The 24799-nt window shown below is 40.4% G+C and overlaps 1 protein-coding gene and 1 long non-coding RNA gene across 24 annotated transcripts in view; one reads left to right on the forward strand and one right to left on the reverse strand.

Moving 5' to 3' along the window:
* Window positions 1–24799, forward strand: part of LOC129783759 (uncharacterized) — a 73873-nt gene that overhangs the window by 38594 nt on the left and 10480 nt on the right. The gene's annotated exons all lie outside the window — the stretch shown is intronic.
* SORBS2 (sorbin and SH3 domain containing 2) overlaps window positions 13888–24799 on the reverse strand; it is a 231182-nt gene continuing 220270 nt past the window's right edge. For 22 of the 23 annotated variants that reach the window (XM_055794870.1, XM_055794883.1, XM_055794873.1 and 19 more), the window contains 3 exons: window positions 19707–19756; window positions 16703–16809; window positions 13888–15897 (listed from right to left, as the gene is read on the reverse strand). In XM_055794870.1, the coding sequence (XP_055650845.1) occupies window positions 15836–15897; window positions 16703–16809; window positions 19707–19756 (219 nt within the window). In that variant the 3' untranslated portion in view covers window positions 13888–15835. The remainder of the gene's footprint in view (window positions 15898–16702; window positions 16810–19706; window positions 19757–24799) is intronic. The other variant, XM_055794872.1, reaches the window with a different exon arrangement.

Genomic DNA, 24799 nt, shown 5'->3' on the forward strand with positions numbered 1-24799 from the left:
GGATGGTCTTTTTTGTGGTGTTTTTTTTGTTTGTTTTGAGGTTTTCTTTGGGTGGTTTTTTGTTTTTTTGTGTGTGTGTGGTTTTTTTTTATGCTATGAAGATTAGCCTTCAAGGGTGTGTTTTCTTGGGGTTTGATTGTAGTGTTCATCATGTGTTTTTGTATTTGTGTTCTTGTCTGGAATATTTCAAAGACCTTCTCTATCGGTACAGTATATTTCACAATCTGATGGTAGTAAAATAAATACTAGTCACTCTTTCAAAGTAACCTATCAGAAACCATATCTGTATCACAAAGAGCTTGCGGTGTGACAGTCGTTATGAGCTCGTGGGGCACAGTGTATATTAGGGATGTGAAGGAAGATAGGCACATTTAAGGAAACAAGTCAAGGTAGGTTTTAGGGCAGGAGTATCTCAATCTAGGTAGGTCAAACATTTTGTTTTGAAGTCAAGGGGAAAAATCCTGTCATTTCTTGTGGGTAATGTATATACTCTGATATGTTTTGAGGTTGTTTCAATATATGCCTTCAATATATTTGCAATCTATGCAGTTCATCTTGCTGGATTACGTTCTGTGTTCAAGGTCAGAATTTATCAGTAAGTGGTACTTTGGTTTCTTACCTTTTCTCTTCCACCCTGATATGTTTTGAGTGAAAGAACTCTCATGTTTGGTACCCTTTTTTTTTTTTACCCCTCTTTCCCTAGTGAATCCTGTAATGTCTTTTGATTTGTACCTAGGAATGCGTAGTGTATTACATGTATTCATTTAAAGAGTTCATTTATGTGCAATTTGCGTTTTCTTTTTCATTGAATACTGGCAATCTCAAACAGCGAGTCCTTCAGTAGAAAAGGGATCAGAAATATGAGATTTTCTGTATCAGGTCAAACCCATGATCAAGCTCTGAGTTTCCAGTGTCAGAAATCATACTTGTATAGTAACTTGTTCACTTGAGAGTTTCTTCCAAATTCCTGTAAATTGTTGAATTATATCTTAATGTGTAGCCTAACTCTTTTTTTTAGTAAATCCTAGTTGGTTAAAATAACTTGGGATTGCTTAAGTGTCTGTAAAGTATGTTCATGTCTCTTCACTATACTGAGATCTGCTCACGTGTCCCTTCTAATCTTGTTAGATACGTGCAGGGGGAGGGCAGGCTTAACCTTTTTCTAGGCAGGTGATTGCTCTTAATTTTAGTGAAAGTCATATGCTTATATTAGACTGAGCTCTGGATCAAAGATATTTTTTTCTTCCCCCCACCCCCTGCCCGGTTTACTGGCAGGGTGACTTGCTCTCCAAGGTGCTGTTGTTCAAACAGCAGTTGCTACATCCAGGTTTATTGATGTATCATGGGTTGAGCTTTAAATCTATGCACTCCTTTCTCCTGCCTCCCACTCCCTGCCTTCCATAATTTTAAAAATATACAAAACACAACATTGAAAAGCAATACTGAATTGATGCTTGTAATATAAAGCTGTTTCCTAGCTTCTTTTCAGTGACGGCTTTTAAGAAAGTCCTTCACCCGTTTACAGAGTATGTGTATGTTTTTTGTTTTACCTCCCGAAATGACCAGCTGGATTGGAGCTAGAGCCTTTAATCCACTTGATAAAGGTATACTCCCATCAGTGAAATAAAGGCTATTTTCTTTTCTCCTGCCTGGTTTAAGGCGTGTTACATATAAGAATACTGTCCTGGGACAGGCTTTGATAGACATACTGAGCAGCTTCTAAATAAGTAAATCTTGAAATGAAAGACTGGTACTTCATTTGATTTTTGTGCCAAATGTTATCTTTCTACACAACACAATCCAAAAGAGTGCAACTGTGTTTTTTTGTTTTGTGGTTTTTTTTTTTTTTTTTTTTTTTTTTTTTTTTTTACCTAAATTATGGGCAGTGGGGAAGCTGTGTCAACTTTCTTCATATCATTGAAGTTTTTGAGATTTGGGGGCTGGGGGCATGAGTTAGACATCAGAGTAGTAGCATGATGCACAAATTCATTGCATACCATGCCACCTCACTAGCTTTGGACAATCAAACTCCTGTGCCCACAGCATGGCATCGTTTTCCCCTGGTGTTAGTGAAAGGCATGCTTCCTAACTCGTGTCGGAATATATTTGGATGGCGGTTTCCTGTTTTCTCACCCAGTATGTCCTTGACTTGGTGGAAGGAAATATTGTTTTCCTGACAATTTGGCAGACTGAGAGTTGGAAAAATAAGTTATAAGTAACAAACGTTTAAAACCAATTCATGCTTCTGTAAACTCACGGAGTGCTGTGCTGCAGGCTGTAGAACTAGAATAAATAGAGACAAAAAACTCCTCTTTGGAGTGTGCATTTTAAGTCATAAACCTCCTGCCCTATTTTGGAGCTTAGTCTCTGTCATGATAAACTGTACTGGGCTAGGCCACTGTTTGTGAAGTTTAGACAGCAGCAGCCTAGGATACTAAATGGAGCTTTAAAATTACTTGCACATGTGGAACAGCATGTACTTAAACTGGCTTTCCAGAGGTGAAAGGCCAGCGTATTCCCTACTGCACAGCCTGTTTTCTATTTCAAAACACATGAGTGTATGGGAAATATAATAAATACTATTTATTTTAAAACAATTTCCCAAAGCAGTAAGGTATGACTGTTTATGTACAGTTTGAAGTTTTTCCTAATTGTGCAGCCAGGGTGCAGGAATGGTTAATAACTTGGATCCTGGTGAACTTTTCATGTCAGCTTTCGGTTGGTGGATGTCTGATAGATTATCAGGACCTGTAGTTTTTCCTGGCAAAGGAGAAATCCTCTTTTCCTAGATGATATGACAAGAAGTTCTGGTATTCATCTCATGCACCTGGGAAAGAGAGGAGGAGTGGGGCTCTGGTACTGTACCCCTGTCCCAGGCACTAGAAATTTCCAGGCTGGAAATACATGTGAGGTGGGGAATGGCAGACCTACACCACCACCTCCCTTGCAAACTGAGTAGCAAATTGCAACTGATAACATCTTCTTTTATTTTATGCCTGCAGGCTCAGGAAGCCAGGAATGTCCTAGTTTGGGTTTTGGGAGTTTGTTTTTTTTAATTTATTTGTGGGGTTTTGTTTCCTTCTCATTAATCTTTCAATGGTGATAAACTAGTTCTGATAAAAATGCTGAAAAGAGTTTTCATCTCATTTGAAACTTATGCACTGGTTTGTGTGTGTGTGTGTTTTTCTTTTTTTTTTTTTTTTTTTTCTTTTTTTCCTTTCAATTTTCAAAAGATGTAGAGCAGGAGTTGGGTGCATATATAAAGTAATGACTAGTGTTTCAAAAATTTCTAAAGAGCATGTTGAATGGAATGAGATGCTTAAGTCACATTAAGGCATTGAAGTGCTCTTAGCCTTCATTTTGAAAACTCATCTCTATAAATTGTTTGCAAACTGACACATGCATGTATTGACTTTCCATCTGCGTTGCCAAGATTCTGAGTAGTGCATTTGGTTACCTGAAGTATATTTCTACTGTACCTTTGCCTGTTTTACTGGGGTTAGATATTATCATGACTAGGGAAGAAATTTTTTGGTTTTTATTGGTTTCTTTGTGAGCCTGATGTAATGTCAGCTCACATTTTAATTATAGTTCCTAGTCAAAAAGTATGTGTCTCAAATGTGCTTAATAACTTTTATGAGAGTTGAATGTTTTCTGAGAGGATGTGTTTTCCTGTTCTGACAGCCCGTAGAAGTTCTGATGGAGGATCTTAAAGCTGACTGTGAGGAAGGAGTTGTTTTTTCTTTTCAGCTCATTCACTCATCAGTGGTTCTGCTCCCTTTAAGAGCTACAGTCAGACACCGCCTCCAGATCTGGCAAGCTGATGCCTTATTTGGTTTGAAGTTAAAGCCCATTTTGGCACTGGAAACTGAATAAGCTCATTCCACAGGAGCAGAGTTGGAATGAAGTTAGCAAGGCTCCGTGCCAACAGTTAAGTCCAGTATACTTCATAAATGAAGATGCTGACACATAAGTTTTTAAACAATATCAGGTAGCTGTTAAATGACTCTGGTGTGCTTGCCACCCAACGTTACTTGAACAAAGAATGCATAGGAATGATCAGATTTATGAAATCTCTTTTGTGATAGACATTAGAGAGCAGCATTCAGGAAACAGTTAAAATGCTTCATTAGGTGTGTAATGATAGGTATCTGCAAGAACCATAACATGACTTTTCAGACACCCAGCGTTGCCTCTCATGAAAGCAAAGTCTCATTTTGTATTTCTACAATAATTAGTCCTATTTCTTGACTTCATCTGTGACTGTATGCATCTAGCTATCATTTAATCTTTTTTTGCTACATGGAAACTTTAACCTTGTTGTCTTTTCCAAAGAAAAGCTTATCATGTTTATTGAGGGGATGGTGAAGAGATCAAGTGGGATCAAGAGACTTATCTCCTGTTCTTTCCAAACTATAGGGGTAAAATGTGAACGTTACCACTAGATTAGTATCAGTGGCTGGTGATGATTCTTACAAATGAGCTTTTCTCTGGTAGTGGCTATGAACAGGCATGAATGTGAGTTTTGACAGCTTATTGCCCCAGATACCACTAACAAGCAGATGTTGCTGCCTTGCCTGTGGACCGTGATAGAACTGGGCAGGAGTGCTTTTTGGTGGCTTTATTACTGTTTGCCTGAAACACTTTGCAGTAGTTGGGTAGTTTCTTCATCCCAGACGTTTTGGGAGGGCAGAGGCTGTGAAGCATCAATGATCATGCTTTTCCTGGGTGTGTGGGCTGAAAACGGGAGGCGTGCCTGTGTCTGTGCAGGCCAAAATAAATATATGAATGCTTTTAGTATGCCAGTGGTAGCTAACCACACATCTTGTGCTGGGTTACGTGATACGTACTGGCAATGCACAGAAGAGAGGAGGCTATCTGGCAGTCCTGGGGGAAGTAGGGTGATGAGGATTAAGGAAACAGGCAGTAGAAGTGATGGAGGTAACATCTCTTCTGAGGGGTTATATTAACATGTAATTCAGAAAATATCAGTAATTTCAGATCCTTAGAAGCTGTTGGATGACTGTGTTTCAGATGTGACCCAGTCAGCTTCTGCTGTGCACATCTTGCTTTCTTTTTGGACATGCATTTTGCTGTTGCTATCCAAGTCTCAATCATGGGATGTGAATTGCCATGTCCACACTATTCAGAAACTAAAATTGGCACAGAATGCTATGGTATGGCGCTGCTATGTTAGGGAGAGCTGGCCACCTTCTATTCCTTAACTAATCAAGGTAAAAGGTAAATTTCAGGAAAACGAATGTTTGTGTGGAGATCAGCTACACTGCCACTGGAGAAGGAGCTGAGTTTATTCAGTAGCACTTGATGTGACAAAAATTTCAGAGAGTTTTGAAAAGTTCAAGACTTTAAGAACAGACTCATAGTATAATTTGTGTGACTAGAGAAACCAGTCAGGCAGGAGGTAGTAGCAGCGCTACTTTAGGAAAAACTGCTTCTTGAAGAGGCTTTCTTCTAGTCATTACTGGATGATAAGAGAAAGTTTGTTCTTGGAGTGGTAGAACTGTCACCTCAAGATCCTGTCTGTAGCGAAGTGTTTGTCTCCTTGTGTATGTTTTCTTCCTTCTTCTAGTTCATTTTTGTCGGTGAAAGTTTGTATCTGGAAAAAGATGGGAATCAAAGTGTCGAGAAAAGAACAGTGCTTTCTTGGTAAAGAAAATATTCATGATTGTGATTCGTAGTCTATTCCTGGTCTAAGCTTTAGCCTTCCTCTAGATGATCTTTAAAGCAGATATATTTTTTTTTTCTTTTCCTGTCCATGATTTTTAAATTACTATCCTACTTTTGACTTATTGAGAATGCCTTCCATTGTAAATAACAGATAATAAAAGTCTGGGGATGCTAGTGCTATCTACAAAGTATGTTTATGGAAGACAAGTAAGGTAGGAGGCTGCCCATCCTGCTTGGGTTTTCTTCTGAAGTTTCTTCCAGTTTTCATTCTGAGCAGTTTTTAGTCCATGTCTTTATCCTCAGCTGTAAAATAGCGCTCTTTGATAGGGCTCTTCAGATTTAGCAGAGCAAAGTGCTTATATACAGCTGTACTCCAACAGTGCGAACGCCATTGAGAGTGTGTCCCCGGTGTTTTCCTGGGGCTTGCTGCAGGATTTTGAAGGCATGTAGGCAATAGGAGACCATAAGGACTTGGGGTATGGTCCGTGGTGGCTTATTCTGTGTCACTGAAATGGACAGGCCCTTCCATTCACTGCTTTCTGCGTTTGTGCGTGTTTGTGTGCATGAGAAAAATATACTTTTAGTAATAGGCATTTACAATTGTTTTGTATTAGTCTACTGACCCAAATCTCTATCTGAGAAGCTTAGAAGGAAGAAGAAGCAGCAGATAAAAAAAAAAAAAAAAAAAATATTGTTCTGCCTTAAGCCTGAAAGAATACATGGATATTTCTAAGTACAGAGCAGTCCAGGGTTTCTCCAAAGCATGTGTCGATCAGATCAATACCTTGATCTTATTTTGTGGTCTCCCAAGAGATAAATACACAAATAAACGATAAGATCACATGCAAGGCCGCCGCCACTTGTAGTTCAAGTGCCAAAACTTCTGAGTGTTTTCTCTAAGAAACAAGTATCAGAATTTCTTTTAATATACAATCGTCATCTTATGTTCCATAAAGTACTGTGTTCAGTATCTGTTTTGCTTTCACCTTGTGGCTTGGGTTTAGCATTTTAGCAGCAGTTGCTAGGGAAGGGTTAGCCATGTTTATTGGGTTGTGACAAACGGCAACAGCTGAAAAGACAAATATGGTATTTTGGTTTAAGTAACAACGTGGGCCCTGAGCCAGAGATCAGCAACTTCAGAACGTAGCTAGCCACAAATCCGGACCCTAGGGTCCTGACACACACTGCAGTTACTCGGGCTCAACCTTAAATTTAGCTTATACATTAAGTATTATCCTCATTAAAATTTCGACTTCTTTCTGCTTGTTAAAAGGACACCGTCAGCTTGTCCATGCCCATGAATTAGTAAATGTTTTGCTGTTAAGAAACTGAATGTAAAGTAAATTAATTATGCATTTCACACCTTGCCCTGACTGGACTTTTTGCTTGTGTTTGTTCGGTGAATGCAGGAGCGAGTGCACAGGTTTGGGAAAACATTTGCAAAAGCTGGCTGTGCCATGAGAGGGGATGTAAGCACAGCAGGGACAAAGCCAGCAGAAACATAATTAGGACAAACTTCTCTGTTTTATTGACATATAATTACTGGACCTGGAATGGTCAATGTGAAAACTGTCAGATATGTATATACACAAACAATCTTAAAACCGATATTCATATGTCCATTGCTGCCATGCTCCAGCACGCAGGGAGTTAATGTAATTTATACCATAGCTGGAAACTTTTGCTTTTGAAGTTTTCTAGTACTGTAGAAATCTAGGCCAGCATTTGAGTGAAGTTCCTCCACAGCTTTTGAAAGGAAAATCCTCTCTCCACAATGTGAAGTGTGAAGACTGGTAAATCATGGTATATACAAATAGTGCTTTGAAATGTGAGTAAACCTCTCCTTTACCTGATCAAACAAAAATTTACCTGGAATTAAGACCTGGAAACTGTCTCGCTTACAATCCTTGCCCCTCCCCCCTTGCACCACCACATCCACCCACGCCCACCCCCCCAAAAAAAAAACCCAAAACCCAACCCCAAAACCCCCAAACCAAACCAAAAAAATCTGAAAACAAAAACCTATTCAGAAACATGAAAAAAGTCTCCCTGAAGGCTGAGTTTTTTCTCTTGCCTGTCCATTTCCACTGCAATTTAGGAATTTCTGTTTTGCGCTTCTCGGAGCTTAAGAGTAATTTGCCAAAGTTTCAGGCAAGGGAATGTCAGGAATTTCAGGCGAGGGAATGTCAGGATGTTTGAAGCTGGGACCTTCTTACCAACACTGGTTGTGTGCTGTGGGAGCTGTTGGCCAGCACGTTTTTTATGGCCTGATGCAGGAGACCTCTTCTGTCTTTAGAAGTTCTGGATTTTCAGTGACGATGGCCAAGATGCTGCAGGCAATGCTCTTGGTAGACCTCTGGATAATGTTAAGGCAAGGGCCAGAGTGCAAGACCTTAAATGTGATAAAACAGAATGGCAGTATTCTTCAGTTGTAAAACGTTTCCTACTTCCACGGCTGGCTGCCTTTCCTTCTATAGTCCTCTTCCCTCTGGGACTGACAGGAAGAGGAGTGGTAGAACGGGAGGGAGAAGTAAGGTAGGTTGCCCTTCGGGGTGGGCAGTAAGAGGCCAGTAGAGCCTGGAGAATTTCAGAAATGGCTTGACTTCTGCTGAGCTTGCCATAGCGGTTTGTATCTTCCCCTGCTGATCTTGCTCCTTTCTCTTCCTAGCCTGGTCTGACTCCAACAGTTGCTTTGCTAAGGCTTTCCTGGGGATGTATCAGTTGGGAAGTGCAGGCGGCGTGTGGTGAAGGGAGAAGGTTGGCAAGGTTGGCTCCACGGAACAGGCCAAGTATTCTCTTTCCAGAGCCTGAAACAGCTCTCCCTGGTCTTGTCTGCCTCTGATGTTCCGAACCGACTGCTCCTGCTGCACCAGTAATCACCCTGCCTCTCTGGTTTTGTTGGGTTTTTTGGTGGGTTGGTGTGGTTGGTCGTTTTTTTTTGTTTTGTTTGGTTATTTTTTTGGCTGTAGTGTGTGTGTGTGTGGAAGACTAATGTAACCTGTATTTCTGAAACATCTGTCGTTTCTGTATCTGAGGTACAGGATGTGTCTGTGAATATACATCTGTAAGTGACACGATTTATTTTAATTTAGTGATTTTCCCCCCCCTCGTGTTGAAGCAATGGTTAAGACCTTAAAGTACCAAGGACCTCTTAGCGTGAGTGCTGTACAAGTAAGCTGCAGAGGGCTTATTCCTGTCTTGAAGTCTACAGTTTATGACCACTCGACGAAATAGATAAACAAAGGAAGACTGTGTTGCAAAAAATGAAGAGGGTTTGCACAGTAAGCAGTAGTTTCAGCATGCTACCATTTATCAGTGATGTGTGCTGCTGAAAAGTCTGTTTTCTGTAACAGCTTGAACCCCAGCGGTTTTATAATTAAAACTGTGATCATCAGAAATTATTATCCGATGCTGATATAGGTTTAGGCCTGTTTATTTCTCTGACGACTCTTCTGTAGAACTCCTTTTGACTTAAATGTTAGGTACAAAAATTTTGCACCCCTCTACAGCTGTCTGCTTGCTTCAGAACATGGGTATGGATTGGTGGCTTGCAGGGTGGGTTTTTTTTTTTGTGTATGCAAGATGTTTCCCTGTGGTTTTGATAGCATCTGGCTTTCATACTTCGTGCTTCAAGTTGTGTGTAGTGTTGCTTTGTGCCTTGAACGTCGGAGCTGGCTGCAGGAGCAGATGAAGTGAATCTATAAATAGTTCCCAGAACTCTTCTGTGGCATATAAGTATTGCCCTCTACTACCTCAGACGGACTGGGTGTATTCATTTATCCTCTTAGATGGTTTAAGGAGGGAGGGGTTGATGCTCACCTGTTCAGATATTTCCAGTCACATATGAAAAATCCCTATCTATAACAGATGAATCCGTGGCAGTGTAAGAAAAGCCTGTAGCAGGTCTTAAGCCAGCCAGTATTTGTACATGTTTCACATTACAGTTTGGAGCATTAACCCAGGGCAGCATGAGTTGGGTCATGGCGTGCTCGGGGTTTATCTAGCAAATCACAGCGACAGAAGCAGTGTGATGACCCATTTAGAACAACATGTTCGGGCTCTTTGGTGTTCCCCGTCTACAGTGCTGGTTTCTTAACTCTGTGTCAAGGGAAAAAATCTCAATGCCAAAGACTGAAGGTTTGATTATTATTTTAATCCGACAGTCCATTTCCTTGGATTTTCAAGTGGCACTCGTAGAAAATCTTGAAATCAAATGCCTCCGCTTTTTTTGGCTGTCTTGCATTAAAATAAGTCTTAAAGGACTGGATCCTTTAAGATATTTAAACAGCAAACTACTGTTCAGTTCGGATCAGTTGGCGCTAGAGCTAGGCACCTGAAGTGGGCTCGCGTGAACACAGGACCCTCCCTTGCAAAGGGGAACAGTGGCTGGCGACAGAGAAGTGTATCCCCACGTTTTCAGAGAGAAGTGTCAAGAGTCAGTGTGTAACTCTGGTAATTATTCACTGGTAGAAATAATTACGTTATTCTTGGGGCTTTTTTTAAAGTGGTTTACTGACTTCTCTGATGGATGGAAAATGTCGGAGGATTACTTCGCTATGCGTGTATGCGGGTGATGAAATAATGGCTTCCAAGTTTGTTATTTGTGTTGGCAGGAAGAAATGTAAATTGTTGAGATGTGAGTATCTGCACTGAGGATAAACCTAGCAACGCATTTCTGGTTGTCAGTCAACACTTCCCCCCTCCCCCTCCCCGTGTCACTTGTGATGTAATGCTATTCCGCTGAAGCGGAACCCTCTGTGCGCCCGATCCGTAATTAGATGTGACGGCACCATACAAAGGCTGCTCAAAAAATTGCTGTGCGATAGTTATTGTAGACATGCGATACGTTTTAAGCAAGAATGCTTTCTACTTTCTGGTAACGTTCAAGAGTGTTAACGCAGAACTTTTGCTCCTTCTCTATGACTCTTGAGGAAATAGAGGTTAAATACTAGAAGGCATAATTATGTAATGCTTTATATATGGGATTCACGTTGTTTCATTCACAACGTGAATGAAACTTTTGAGTTTTGGGTGCAAAGTAACCAACCAGCAGGATTACACCAAAAACTGTACCTGCAGGATTGTTCAGGCTCTTCCCTGGTTTCATCACTGCCTATTATCCTAGAAACTTATGTTATTCTTTTTGTTCCAGAGGTGACATAAATGCATGAACAAGAGCTTGTACGTCACCGGTATCACTTTATTTGGCCTAAATAGTATCTGACTCAGGGTTGTGCAAGCAGGAACTAACTCATTCTTCTGTTTCCCTTTCAGTGGATTTCTGTCATATTCTGCATAGATACATGTCAAAGTATTTTTAATTTTCAAAGGAACGTGTTTATATTCATACGAGTAAGATTGGCAATTTTTGGCTAGGACTTAGGGACTTAACTGTCTGGCCATCAGGCAGGATAAAAGTAAACTGGCACTTTTTGCATCCAGTCAAATAAACAGCATGATGTTGCTTGATTACTTGTAGAGTTGCAGAAGAAAGCCTTATTAAACTCATCTTTCCTGCTTTACTGTTTATGGATGAGGCACCATTTCTACATGTTGGCCTGGCAAGTTCCCTGCTCTGTAGAAGGGTGGTTTCAGGTTTTGGTTGGAATTGATACTTGCTAGGTGTAACAAGGGTTCTGCTGTCTAAACATGTTGAAAAATGGAATTATTGCCCTATCAATACGCTTGTGCAACATTGGAGCCACATATGACTTGACTTTGACTTGACAGTTCCCTTCTCTAGTTTCTATCCACTGTGCTGTGTAGCGGGAGGAGTTAAAAAAGCAGTTTCTAGTCTCTGCCTGCACTCATACTTTTCAATATAATAAACCCAACCCAACCTGGACATTCAGTTGCTTCAGTACTTCTTGTGGAGTTTTCTTTTCACGCTAACATAGAAACTGCATTACCAGCACGGTGGGATCTGTTGACTTCAATGGAGTTTGCTGTTAACTGCAGCGAAGGCAGGGTTTCACCATGTAACTATAAATGCTGTAAGGGAATATACTTGCCGTTGACCTAAGGTCCTTCTAGAGCTACTGACTTCATCTTTCGAGCTTCCCATTGGCTCGTGCTCTGCTTTTTCAAATGCACAGGAAGCACCTGGTGTTCCTGTCCCGCTTCTGTACATCAGCATTTAAAAGGCAACTAGTAAATACCAGGCATTGCAGGATGACAGCATGCTTTGCTTTGGTGTGGGTGACAGAATGTTAAACCCGCTAGGGTGACCCTTCACTTAGTTTGGGATATAGATCATTACCCTAAACTGGTCATGAATTGGGCTCCCCGGCTTGTTTGTGTCTTGTGGGCTTTCTGGTTTTGAGTACTTTGCCTCAATGGCAAACACACGGCTTGCTGCAGGGTAGGCAGCGGAATCTACTGGTTTTGGGGGTTTTTTTGATGCTCTGTTTACGTTACCTATTTATCTGGAACGTAACACAACTCTGCAACAAACTTGATTTCATATGGACTGGCACAGGCTAACGCAGCTGCCATGCCATACCAATGAGAAAATTCTAACAGAAATCTGTAAATGCTACATGTCCCAACAAGATAAATTGATACACCTTTTTTTCTAGAAAAATCTGTGAATATCTGAGGCTTTTAATGGATTTGTTTAGGTCTCTTCCCAGATATTACACTGGCTGGCCGCTAATTCCCCAGGTCTCTTTTTCCTCTGGCCTTAAGGACAAAGCACCACATAGTCCTGTGGGTCTCCTTCGGGAATGTATAGGGGAGTATACAAGGATCCTTCGGCGTGTTCCTTAAACAGCGTAGGTGGGATTTCAGCAGACTTAGCCTATTTGAATATATTTGGTTTACCTGGACATAATTTTAGTCTTTCTCTACTTTTTGACTAAAACATTAACAGTGCAGTGTTTCCTGGTGTCAAAGACTTGCTATTCTTATTAATTTGGCCTGTATTTTCCCCCTTTTTTACCCCCTTTGCGAATGAGCAAAGAGGATGCTGTGGGAACCCTTAACAACCCAGAATTTCTTTGTGTTAGTGAGACTACTCCAACCAGCTGGTGCCGTTAGGCTGGCTTTCACAGATAAAGACTACTGGAGCACAGGACTTCCTTCTTACAGGTGTATGGCACAAAGCAGCGCTTCCACGTTGCCCCGACCCCACACTGGGCCCCCAGAAAGGACAAACCACCCAGCACTGGGCTGTATACTCCACTGTTTGGTCATAGGGCTGTACGAAGAGACGCGTCCGGTGGGTTTAAGGGAACTGAGCCCTGGGAGGGCACGTTTACCCCGGTGATAATGTACTGACTAAATTAAGCCTCGTCCAAACTGAAGCACTCCCAGTACCGACGATACTTAGGAAGGAGTTTAGCTGCTGGAGTTTTGACAGCAGTCTGTGGTCTTAGTGTTCCTGTAGACAAAGCTGACAGTAGTAAGCTAGATACTCATGTATTTATTTGGTTTTGCCACCTATTGTGGAGGCAACGCTGAGCGTGAATCAGGCTTGAGGAAACTGGTTTTTCTTGTCCAAACAGTTGTGCGGTGCTCTTCAGCAGCTGAAGTATGGCACAGTGTTCGGGAGGAGGCATCCCAGCGCTGGTGGCTAGTGGGTCTTGGATACACAGAACCACTCTGAGCCACTCACGGCAACTGTGTTACCAGCTGTGGTGGTGGAAGCTGCTGCTTGTTTGCTTCTCTTTTCGGGTTTTGGTTTTGTTTGAATGGCTGTTCCTTGCCAGGCAGACATTAGTACGGGATAATTCAGTTTTGCAGGCAGAGTTCCATGTGTAAAATGCTCCCCCAAAATCTGTATTTTCCTTAAACCTTGCTTCTGCGGTCACTTTACAGAGGCATTCTTGTTTTGCCTTTGATTAGGGTGTGGGAACTTCGGCCAGGTGTAAGGGGCTTACCATTGTGTTTTACCTTTGTGCTTCTGGAGTGAAGGATGGTTCTAGCAACATAAAAACTATCTCGAATTAGCACAGCCAATGCAGAAAGTCTGTAATGTTGCTTTTGCACTCAAGTGTTTTAGGGACGATGTTGAAGTGGACCAGCTTGAGAGCTGTGTGGGCAGCGCTAGCTACTCGTATATATGATTAGTGTATGGTTGTGGTGGGAAAAAACCTCTGTACGAGGCAAAACTATTTGCATATAAACTTGAAGAGTTAAGCAGTTTGCAATGCTTAAGTAATAGGTTATGTGTATTTTGAGAAATGACGGGGGAAACAGTTGTGTACTCCAAGCAAAATTTATTAGAAGTCTATTCAAGAAAAAAACCACAGAGACCTTTTGCTTGTAGGAATTCAAAGTCAGTTACCCGATAAGCCAGGTATGAAAAACCTGTATTTTTCTAAAATCAGATACAGAGTAGAAACAGTACTTTTTAAATATCACAGGCAACAGATATTTAAGTCTTCAATCATAAATGGCATCAAAGATAGGTATTAATCTCACAGCAAAGCTGCATGCAGATCTAGTTTAAAATTGAAAGCCTTTGAATACAAAGCTTTTGCCATGAAATCTGCAATAATAAAGGTATGCTGCGCAAAGATGTTTCTTTACCTTTGTCTTAATGACATTTCTCAGTAATAAAGATATATGTACATTTAGATTTGGCTGGTAAACCATATTTTAATTAATAAAATTTTGCATAAAATGCTATCTTACAGAATTGCACTATCCAGATGTGCTTACGGTAAATAGAGCAAGAAAAGAAAAATGCATTGAAATGTTCTGTATGTGAAGAGGGCAAAGATCAAATAAGGAACTTAATTTTTTAAAAATCAACAACCAAATGGCTCTGTACAAAAAAGCAAACATATGTACAAAATGCTACAGAGACTACATACATTTTGATAATTTCAATCCTTTACCCTTGAGAAATCCAGTAGAAGCCTTTGCCATCTATAAGGTGCTGAAGAAACCAAATCTGAATTTTTATTCTTAGGAAGCCATAGTCATTATCATCCTGTGCCTTAATTTCGATTACTATTTATGCTTACAGAAAATTATGTTTTCAAATACTTCTTTCTTTCAGGAAAAAAAAGAAAACCCAACCTCTAAAATGTATGAGTTTTAATACTTGTGACTTTTTTTCTGTACTAAATTCCTAGAACAAATGCGTAACTCGGGTTTTGTTAACATACATACATACATATATATATATGTATATATAGTGAAGTAAATCAGTACATGATACTTGTGAATATTTTTCAGGTGGCTATATTAGGGAAAAAAACCCCAAACCAACAACCCTTTGCACTAACACTGTTTACTTCCTGCTCCTTAAAATTCCTGATACGTAAACCCACGAACCTCTCAAATGTCATGTTGCTTGCTATTACAGTTCAATTACAGCCATTTAATGTCAGACATCAGTAGCAGGTTATTATGGTCTATGCTTATATCATTGCCTGGCTCTTCATTAAATCCTCTTTCCTGAGATTTTATGCCTCTTGCACTTTTTACCTTTTAACAGAAAACACTACAGCTTTATTAGGGAAAAAAGAAAAAAGGTTTAGCCAATACCATTGCACCCATTCGGAACACTTGCAGTTCTTTCATTTTTCACTACGCTTGCTCGAGATCTTACAATCACTGTGCATACGTTACAAGTGCAGGCAAAAAATCTATATTATAATTTGTCATACATTGTAAACCAGTACAATAGGCAAACCTGTGATACCGCAAAGTGAAAGCAACAAATGCTGCCAAGCTAATAAGAATGTGGAAACAATTTTTTTTTTAAAATAGTAAACAGCAACTTCCACCTGCATCACATGCATGCTGAAAAAATCCCATCAGACTTCATGATAATACCACAAATGTCTAAATTAAAAGTTTCTTCCTCTCCCCACCCCACCCCCCATGGCAACTCAGATCTGTGTACCTGTCATTAGGCTTTTCCTATTGTGTTCAAATTGAAAAGGCTTTAAAGCAGGGAGTATTTCAATGGTGAAACGATTCCTCTTGTTTCAGAAAAGCTTAGTTATTCACACCGTGGTGGTTGCTGTAATACTGCTGGAACAGTTTGGCAGGTGGGATGGGATGAGGATGAACTAGATGGCCTCTATTTGAGACTGCAAGCAAGAAAACAGAAGACCAGCGTAGCATGTTTCCTAGCAGCCTTATGCAGATGTGTTGCAGAGATGCAGCATAAATAAGTAGAAAAAAAATTTCACAGCCTCTTGACATAGTTTCCAGGGAAAGTACCAAAGAATTTGGTTCTTCTTGAGGTTCCTGAAATTAGAAGCAATAGATGAAAGATGGGAATAACAACAGGGAATTGCTATGTAAGCATGGCCTTTAAATTTTTATGTTTAATAGTGCACAAACAGAAATGTCTATACTTCTTAATAACTTCAAAAAGTTATTTTGAATTTAATTTGTGAGTTTCAACAAATTTGTAGCTGCAGGAAGGAAAAACCAAATAAAGAGGCATATTTGATTAAATTGTTAGGCCTGATTAAAAGCTGTGCTAAAACTTTGGTTTGGTACATAGAAATCACTTAATCTCAACATCATCAAGTCTTACCTAAATAATTTGAATTTTTCAAATGCTGAAGACTAGTTAGGTGATTAAGTTAGCCACTGTGTGCATGAGGGTTTACGAAATGATTAAGCCACCTTATCTAGGCCTCGTTATGAAATTTCTGTTTGTTCAGTAATACTTGTTTCTCACAAGTAGTCAACTCTGTAGATGTATTCATGCAAAAAGTTGTACATTACCTGGTCTTTATGAGGAGAGCAGTACTACATAGTCCATTTTGTGTGACGTGAGAATGACAATAGTGCTGTACAACAAACTGGACGCACATGTCCATTTGTGTCCATCAATTCACTTCCAAAAATATGCAAGTGAAAAATCAACCACTAATTTCAGTGGGGTTTGGTTGGGATTTCTCCTGATAAAGCCAGGTTCAGGTTTATTACACTAAATACCAAAACCTGATTTGTTTAAAAGTTACCAAGCAAAGAGGGCAGCAAAGGTCAGTGGAAAAAAAAAAAAAAGGAAAAAAGAAAAAGCAACTGAATGAAAACATACCCACAAACCATCCATCATCACATTTTTCCATCACATCAATGACATCTCCCTCTCTGAGCTCCAATTCATCTTCGTTCCTAGGAGTATAGTTATATAGAGCCTGAAACCTTAAATAGGACAAATGATGCATTTTAAAAAGAGGTAAGAGTTCTTGGCACCTTTACTTGAAAGGAGGTGGTTTAAACATCGATAAGTAATGCTTCTTGCAAATACAGGGGCGAAGGGTTTATTTCGCCTGGTGGACTTCAGGGCCTAGGTACTTATTACAGTAAACAGACAAAACTTTGTTGGAAAGGTAACTCATCAGACATTAACAACTTCAGGCAAGCCTGATGGCTCCTCGACCAGTTGCTTTGAATACAGAATTCTAGTATTATTTTTTTTAAGTGTTACTTTATAGTTGAGTCACCCGAACAGAGGACTTCTAGAGGGGGGATCTGTGGATGCGCTAGCTCCTTAACCCCCCCGTGGTGAGCACCTGAAGCTGGCTCTGCCTTTACACTCTGCAAAGCTGGATCTAGCGTAGCATTCTCTGCTGCAGCAAAGTGCCACACGGCACAAGAAAGGTGCCTGGCACCCTGTACTCAGTGGAGGAGGGTGCCCAGGGGTGGCTGTCACGCATACACACACTCACACGACCACGCTGACTGGGGGACCTCCCTGGGCTCCTCAGTAGCAGCTGCTGAGGCAAGACCTGGCACTACGGGAGCTCTGCATGTCAAAGAGGTGCCTCCCGCCGTGGGGAAGGTGGAGAGCACTTGCTCTTTGGGCACGCACATCCATAACCCCTTTCCTGGTTAAAACTGCCCCCGCCATATATTTGAAAAACATCTCTCGGCGAGTGAGGGAGTGGCTTGAATCCAATCAGGGGACGTAAGGGTGGAAAGTCGAACAGTATTCAGCCACGGGCTTGTATGTCCACGCCAGCCAGGGGCTGCACACTGAGGGATGCAAGATGGATAAATGGAAAGAGGTATGAGGTTACTAGGCTTATTATCTTTCATTCCTTGTCAGTTTTTAATTGAGTTTCGGGAAACTGAAAGAATGACAATAAACTCTTAATGGGGGGAACTGAAGGTGCTTGGGCTGCAAAAGCCTGTGAGTCCTGCAGAGTCAGAATCTGCTTTTTTTTCTAATCACCTATGCCCCAGCTGTAACTGCCTGCATGTCAAGGAGCAGGGTACAACTGCAGAAACTCTACAAAGGAAACAGTTTTAATTTCAAAATACTAAACCCCCCCCCAAATCATGCCTATTTTTCCCTCTTAGTAACAGCTCACTGACTTTAAAACCTTAATGATATTACACTTTCCCCAATAAAATTAAACTAAGTCCCTTTTAATGTGTTGGTATGGAATATTTCCATTAGCTCTGTATCATTCAGGCAAAGTTTCCATGGCTTAAATGAGATGTTTATGTCAGCAACAAAATTCTGCCTCTGAAATTTCTATTTGAAAAACCTGTATACAGACTGGCGCTACGCTTAGCGTAATGATGGTCATCTTGAATAAACTATGCCAAAAAGACACTTCCAAGAAAAAAGTGATTTTCACTTAATTTCTTGTGACTGGCTGTTATCTCCCCAGCTCTGAGAAGTCTAATTTTATGTTTTAATCACACTAACAAAATGGAACGAGACTGGTTATTTAAGCAATTACCTCTGGCAATTTGTGTAGCAGAAGTAAGAACAATCTGTGCAAAAAATGAAATGGCAATAACATTTTCTGTCATGCTTATCATTATTCCCGGAAAGCAGAGCTATGATAATAATCCAAGAACCGATTAAATGCAGCTTCCAAAGGTAGAGAAGTTGCAGATGTAATGTGTCACCAATGGGACTCAAGCCAATTACTTACTCAAATACTGTAACAAGAACTTCCCAATTAGTACTCTTTGTACTTTAGAATCTAATCTTAGTCATTTCAAGATAATCCACTTCAATAACTCCTTTGTAGTCATTTCATTCTCTCTTTGCTAACCTAAGGATTTCTGAAATATGAAAACTCTGCTACCACTTACAAGACTAACAGAATACGTATTCAAGACAAAGAATGGTTGGTTGACAATTTAAATGTATTTGTTTTAAATTTTAGGGATGAGTAACTTTAATAATGAGCTACTTAACTGGATAATTAACTTTGTTTTGTAAGCAGTAAGCTATATTGAACACAGAGTTAGATGCTTTAGGATAATCAACGATACCAACAGGAGCGTGCGGTTTCAGTGAGACTGAAACAGACGTGTCTGCTTTTCATTACACACTTATCTGTAACTTTTTGCTCTCTCTTCTCTCTTGCCATTTCTGGAAATTACTAACGGGTAAACTTTTAAGTATTTTTAGTTTATAAGCACTAGTTACATTTAGAAGTGCTCTGATGTTAGAGGAAGAATGGCTACTAGTTTCAATGATCACTGAAGCAGAACCTGAGTGTAAGATGGGAGGGGAAAAAAATAATCATCAAAACAATCTTGCTCCAAACTTGCGTTTTAACAGTCAGCACTACAACAGCCGTATGTGTTTCATCTCAAGTGCTTACGTTGTTTGTGAAAATAAGGCTTGAGATCTAGGTTCTTCTCCAGTTTGCAGAAAGGCTTTCTTGCACCTAATTTTTAAAGTGCACATGTAAATTACGCTAAAAAGTGTGAGCCCTTGTTCCCGTGAGCCACAGTATTGAGTTGACTCAAAGTTAAATCTTTAATTGGCATTCTGCTGCGATGTAAAAAAGGAGAGAATAACAAAAAAGGTCAAACTTTATATAATTGTTATCCCTTTTAAGTATAAATGATGGAGAACTGTAAGTTGGCACGTCTGAGTCTAGTGTAAATTAAGCAACTAAGGCTTTGCCCTCTGGGACCTTCTTGGATATCTTCCCACATCATGCAGTTACCTGTAAATTTCTCAAATCTCTTCATAATTGTACTTGGCAGGTTAACAAATTACTTTTTGATTTTCTGGCTATTTCTAAATGTCAGGTTTTGGTTTAGTAGATAAAAAGTATACTTACGGTTCCCCCCCACTGTGTATATTTTCATGAGCAAGCACAGGGCGCTGTGGCTGAAATGAAATGATTTGAAATGTAATAAAGATTTATAGTCTAAGGTCTAAATAGTTGGATAGGGGCATGATACATAGTCACTTGAGAGTTCATATTCTACCTGGCATAAAATAACACCCTCCCCCCCGCCCCCCCCCCCCCCCCAATGAATTCTTGAGACATGGCAACTAACAGAATCTTGGCAGGTTTAAAGATCTGATTTTTGGAGGAGATAATGAAAACTAAACCAGAACAGTGAACTTCATCAACAGTCCACTCTATTTATAGTATAGTAGAAAGCTGGAATAGAACCCTGCTGCCTCTTCACTGTGAAACAGAAATAGCGTTAGAAAAATCAGATGCAACTGATGAACATTATACATTCTTTGGGTGAAGTATAATTTTAGATAAGCAGAAATAAAATCTCCTATAGATAATGGCAAAACTTAGAACATTCACAGACAAACAACATACCGATTTACATGACACACACGCAGTACTAACTTGGCAGGCATAACATGCTACGCTTTGATTAAATTAGTTCTGTTTCATCTCAAAGCCATGCAGGCTGCTGGGCGGCAAAGAGCAGGAAGAATTTTTGAAAGAACGTATGTAATTGTGTGAAAATAACAATTAACACTTTAACTTCAGAGGAAAAAGTAGTTTGTATTTCCAGTGCAAAGCTTTATGAAAGGAACTACTTTCCTTCTTAATAGAGCATTACCCACCACTAACATCCAATAAATCTGGATGCAATGGAAGGGAAAAGCGTTAACCTCTTGCAGAAGCCATATCCTGCTTAGACAGACACGGACTGATGCTGGGTAGAATCTGGCCGGGGCCAGAACGGGCGCAGGAAGACCAGCTGCCTGGGAGAGCTCTTGATGTGAGCAGTACCCACGTTCTCCGTTGGCTGAGGGTGCCCTATGGTCATGCTGCAGCGGCAAGTCTGGGAACTGTATCTGTTTTGGGAGCGCGGGTATCAAACGCAGCTCCTAGCATTTTCTTTCATGAACTGAGTAAACTGCAACCTGATCTTGAAGCCATGGGATTGGTCTTACTGCTCTGTGGGTCCCTCTTTCCTGGGGTTGACTGTTTCGGTGTATCTTGCTTCACTTTGCTCTTGAAGATGATGCAGTCAGTCTTCCATGAGAGAAGGCAGTGGTAAACAACCCACAGCCTGATGATGCAAATTGAATGTTGAAACACAGTATGGCTTTGGGTTTGGGTTTTTTTTTTTTTCCCTTGCCTGCTCCCCGCCGCTCCCCCCCGCCCCTCAACACCTCAGTATGAAACTGTAGTTACGTTTCTTTTCATCAAGTTTGTATGTGCACATGCAGAAAATACTGTGAGCATTCTCTGTTTCATCTTTAGTCTGTAGAGTATAATTTTAAAAAGGTGCCTAAAGATGCAGGCAGGTAGATTATAGAACTTTTCATATTAATGACAGCTAGGTGGGAACGACGTTTATCAAAGTCCAAAAACTTTGATTCTCTTCTCTTCCTCATTTAACTCTCCTCTGCCACCGTACAAGAAAGGTGGATAACTTTTACTGAAGAATCCAACGGGAAAGATTGCAAATTAGACATTTCAGTTCTCAGTAAACCCGCTTCAACAGCTGGCTTGTCAAGCAAGGACAGAGTATTTCACGGGGCAGCTTGCTTGGTGTTTGGCCTGGTGTCTGACCTTATTCTCTGCTAATCTTTCATCAGACCCACAACTGAGCTGAATGCCAAAGATAGTCAGAGATGCAAGAGAACTCAACCGAGGTTAAGGATTTTTCTTGCAAACAATAAAAGTCAATGTCCTAAGCAATACTACAAATGATTTAATGCTCTGAATACAGTATCGAGCCAGGAAGAAACTGCGTAGGTCATTATTACCTTCTTTTTCTGCACATGCTTCAATGCTTTAAAACATTTACTTGCTAGTTAACTATTATAGAAACAGGTGACAGAAAATCAAGGCGCGTGAAGATTTTCAACTCTATGTTCTTGCCACAGAGAGAACTTTTAGACAGAACTGGAATCTGTGAAAAGTAGAGTGAAGTCATCTGTGCTATGTCAGAACAGGGGCGCCTTGGAGGTCGCCCTCTATCCAAATGCCTTCCTCAAGGGCACCACGGCTGGCATCAAGAAGCCTTCTTCCCATGTTGTTTCCCTAAGCTCTCCTTCCCACATACAGTGGCACTGGCTAGAATAGGGACTGTTGCAAGGTCTGGCTAATTGTGTTCAAGAGAAATGCATCACCCTGTGGGTAGCTTTTGGTGCTTTGAATTTCTAGATCTCAGCTACAACTCAGCATAGCGAGTGAACTGTTTTCTGGGAAAAAAATTAGGGCCTAATCCCAAAAACATTAAAAAGTGTGCAGTCAAGTCAATGGTCCCAGCTGTACACCTAATTTTCATGCATGATTGATACGCGTTTGCATCTAGTAGTTCTGTATAGTTCTGAACATGCAAATGAGGTGTGTAATTTGTGCTCTTGTAGTTTTGGAATTAAAGTCATAAACGCAGTAAACATTGACCAATGCAGTCCTCTTAATATAGTGATTACATGCCCTTCATTTGCAGGAACACGCAGAATTAAAATAGAGCTTAATCCCTTTTTTATGGATCTTGTTCCCAGTTGCACTTTCTCTACTGTCTCTCTTCAGTGATGAAGAAAGCACTGTCCCCTCATTCCTGGTAGTAAACAGAGGCCTGCCAGCAAGCCATGACTTTGACAGTTACACAAGAAGCCTGAATATCTTAAATTAATCTTCAAATTTTAAAAAGGGAACCACCAGAAAGATGATAACCTAAAATCAGCAGCAACAGCATGGAAAACAGTTCATCCCATTATCAGTTTTAAGAACCAAACGTTAAGAAACCAACGCAAAGAAAAATTTAGTCCTAAACTGGAAGTGAAACATAGCCCACAAGTTCTAATTCTTAACAGTTTCGGTCTGTTTGTTTTCATAATTCAGCTCACCTCTCCGAGCGAAACACATGCAAACTCTAAACAACCTGACTTTCTGCTAGGTAAAATTTTTACAGTTATGACTGCTGTATTACAGATATGAAGGGAAAGGCTAAGGAGTCTGACAGTCTGGGATAGCAGAACTTGGATAAAGAGGACATTGAGTGAAAATAACATAGCAGCAACAAAACATTTTGAAAAGAAGGACATGGATTCAAAACCAAGAATTCTGCCTGTATACAAAAGCCTGTATACATGCAACGAAGTTTAAAGTTTTGACTCTTAGAAGCTGTGATTTTAATAAACTAGAAATCCTTTGAAACAGAGGAATAATTTAGAAAAAAAACGGCTAAGTATAAAGAACATCTTGTAGCACTGGAAATACTATGCAGTACTGCAGAGATAAGAGTATGCTAATGGATTCATAAAGTACGTTTCGGCACACACAGACCTGTTGGCTTTACTCAGACGTAGCACAGGAGTACAACAGGAAGAAAACACGGCATACTGATAGTATCGAGACACTTGGGCAAAAACAAAATACTGAAAGACTAGACACTGAGCTCCTTTTCTACGGCAATGCTGTTACTGCACACTGGGCATCCAGTACCGTACCCTGTGTGAATAGCTGTGACCTCTGACAGGTGAGCTGCAGGATCTCTTAGTCATCACTGGGCTACGAGGAGGTTTACCCATAACAAATATCTCTCTCTTTAAATTAGCCTAGAAAAACCACAGAAATTGTCAAGTGAGTGTTTAAGAATGAAGCATCATGGGATATTTTTTTTTTTTTTTTTGCTTCATTCATACATGCAAACTGGACATGCTTTTCTTGGTAACAAAAAGCAATTGTGTTACAGGCGCAAATAACGGTACTATTAGTATACGGTATTTTCTGTTGTTGCCACTGTATCTTTTTTCCAAGGCTTTGTGGTTCTGGCACATGCCCTTACACACGACAGTTAAAAGATTAGTCACATAGAGCATGTGCAGTTGGAACAGCTATTGCAAGTGTACCCATTGAAGCAGCTCAGTTAATAACACAGTACGGCTCCACAGCACAGAGCAGAAATACTGTCTTAGAACCACCAATGCCAAATGTTGCAACTCCTGGCTGTTAAACAGAACACGCACCTTAAATCTGCATTTAGAAAGCAATTAAGTGCTTGACGGAAAGGGCTTCAAGGGAAAATCCTCACTGTGGTGATGTTACTATAAATCAGCTAAATACCTGTCAGAATTTTGCTCTTCAGGGGTGCGTGTGCAGCAAGTGTGAATTCTCACGGGCAGGGGCGAGTTGGGGAATGCAGCAGTGGAGCGCTAACACTGAAAAGTTTTACTTTGGTATTTGTGACTGTTTGCCAGTAGAATGTGGCAAGACAGAAGAACAGCCGCCTCTTAGGAGCTAAGAGGGTGAGTAACAACAACAACAAAGGATACCCAGAGAGGCCAAGAAGGCAGGAAAACATTAGCATTTCTCGTTGGGAAGTGTCCTCAGAGTTCTTTTGAGGGACACATCCCTCCCAGCACCATGGAGCACAGTGACACTTCCCACCCATAGCTCCTTGTATTCCACTGCCCAGACCTCCAGTCATACTTTAGATTTGAGCCACATGCCACATCTATATATGTACACATACGTATTTTTACATCAACGAAAGTTACCAAAGTATCAGTATATAGTTTCAAGAACTCTCTGAAGAACCTCCCTTCCCTTGTGACATTTGGGTCCTGGAAAGGTCTCATGTTCTTTCTGCTGTGGCAGTTGAGAGCAGACTTTAATCACGGACAACATGCATAAAGAGAAAATGACGGGCACTATCCTTCCTTCTCGGGTCCAGCCTGTAGGCTAAGTAGCAAGAAACAACGACAGCCAAAACCTGGCTATATATATAATACTTCAGCTCTCTATCCTGGGAATGTAGTCAGTGTTGACTGCTGAAAAAAATTTGCTTACTCTTGGGAGGAAATAAATCTTTATCTCATTTTGGAAATATTGTACAAAAAAAAATATCTGTTGTCAATAGGACTGTATCTAATAATTTCTACAATTTTCAAATAGAGAAGTCTATACTGGTGAAGTTTATAATGGAATCTGATCCC

Source organism: Falco peregrinus, chromosome 2, assembly GCF_023634155.1.
Source record: "Falco peregrinus isolate bFalPer1 chromosome 2, bFalPer1.pri, whole genome shotgun sequence".
NCBI lineage: Eukaryota > Metazoa > Chordata > Aves > Falconiformes > Falconidae > Falco > Falco peregrinus.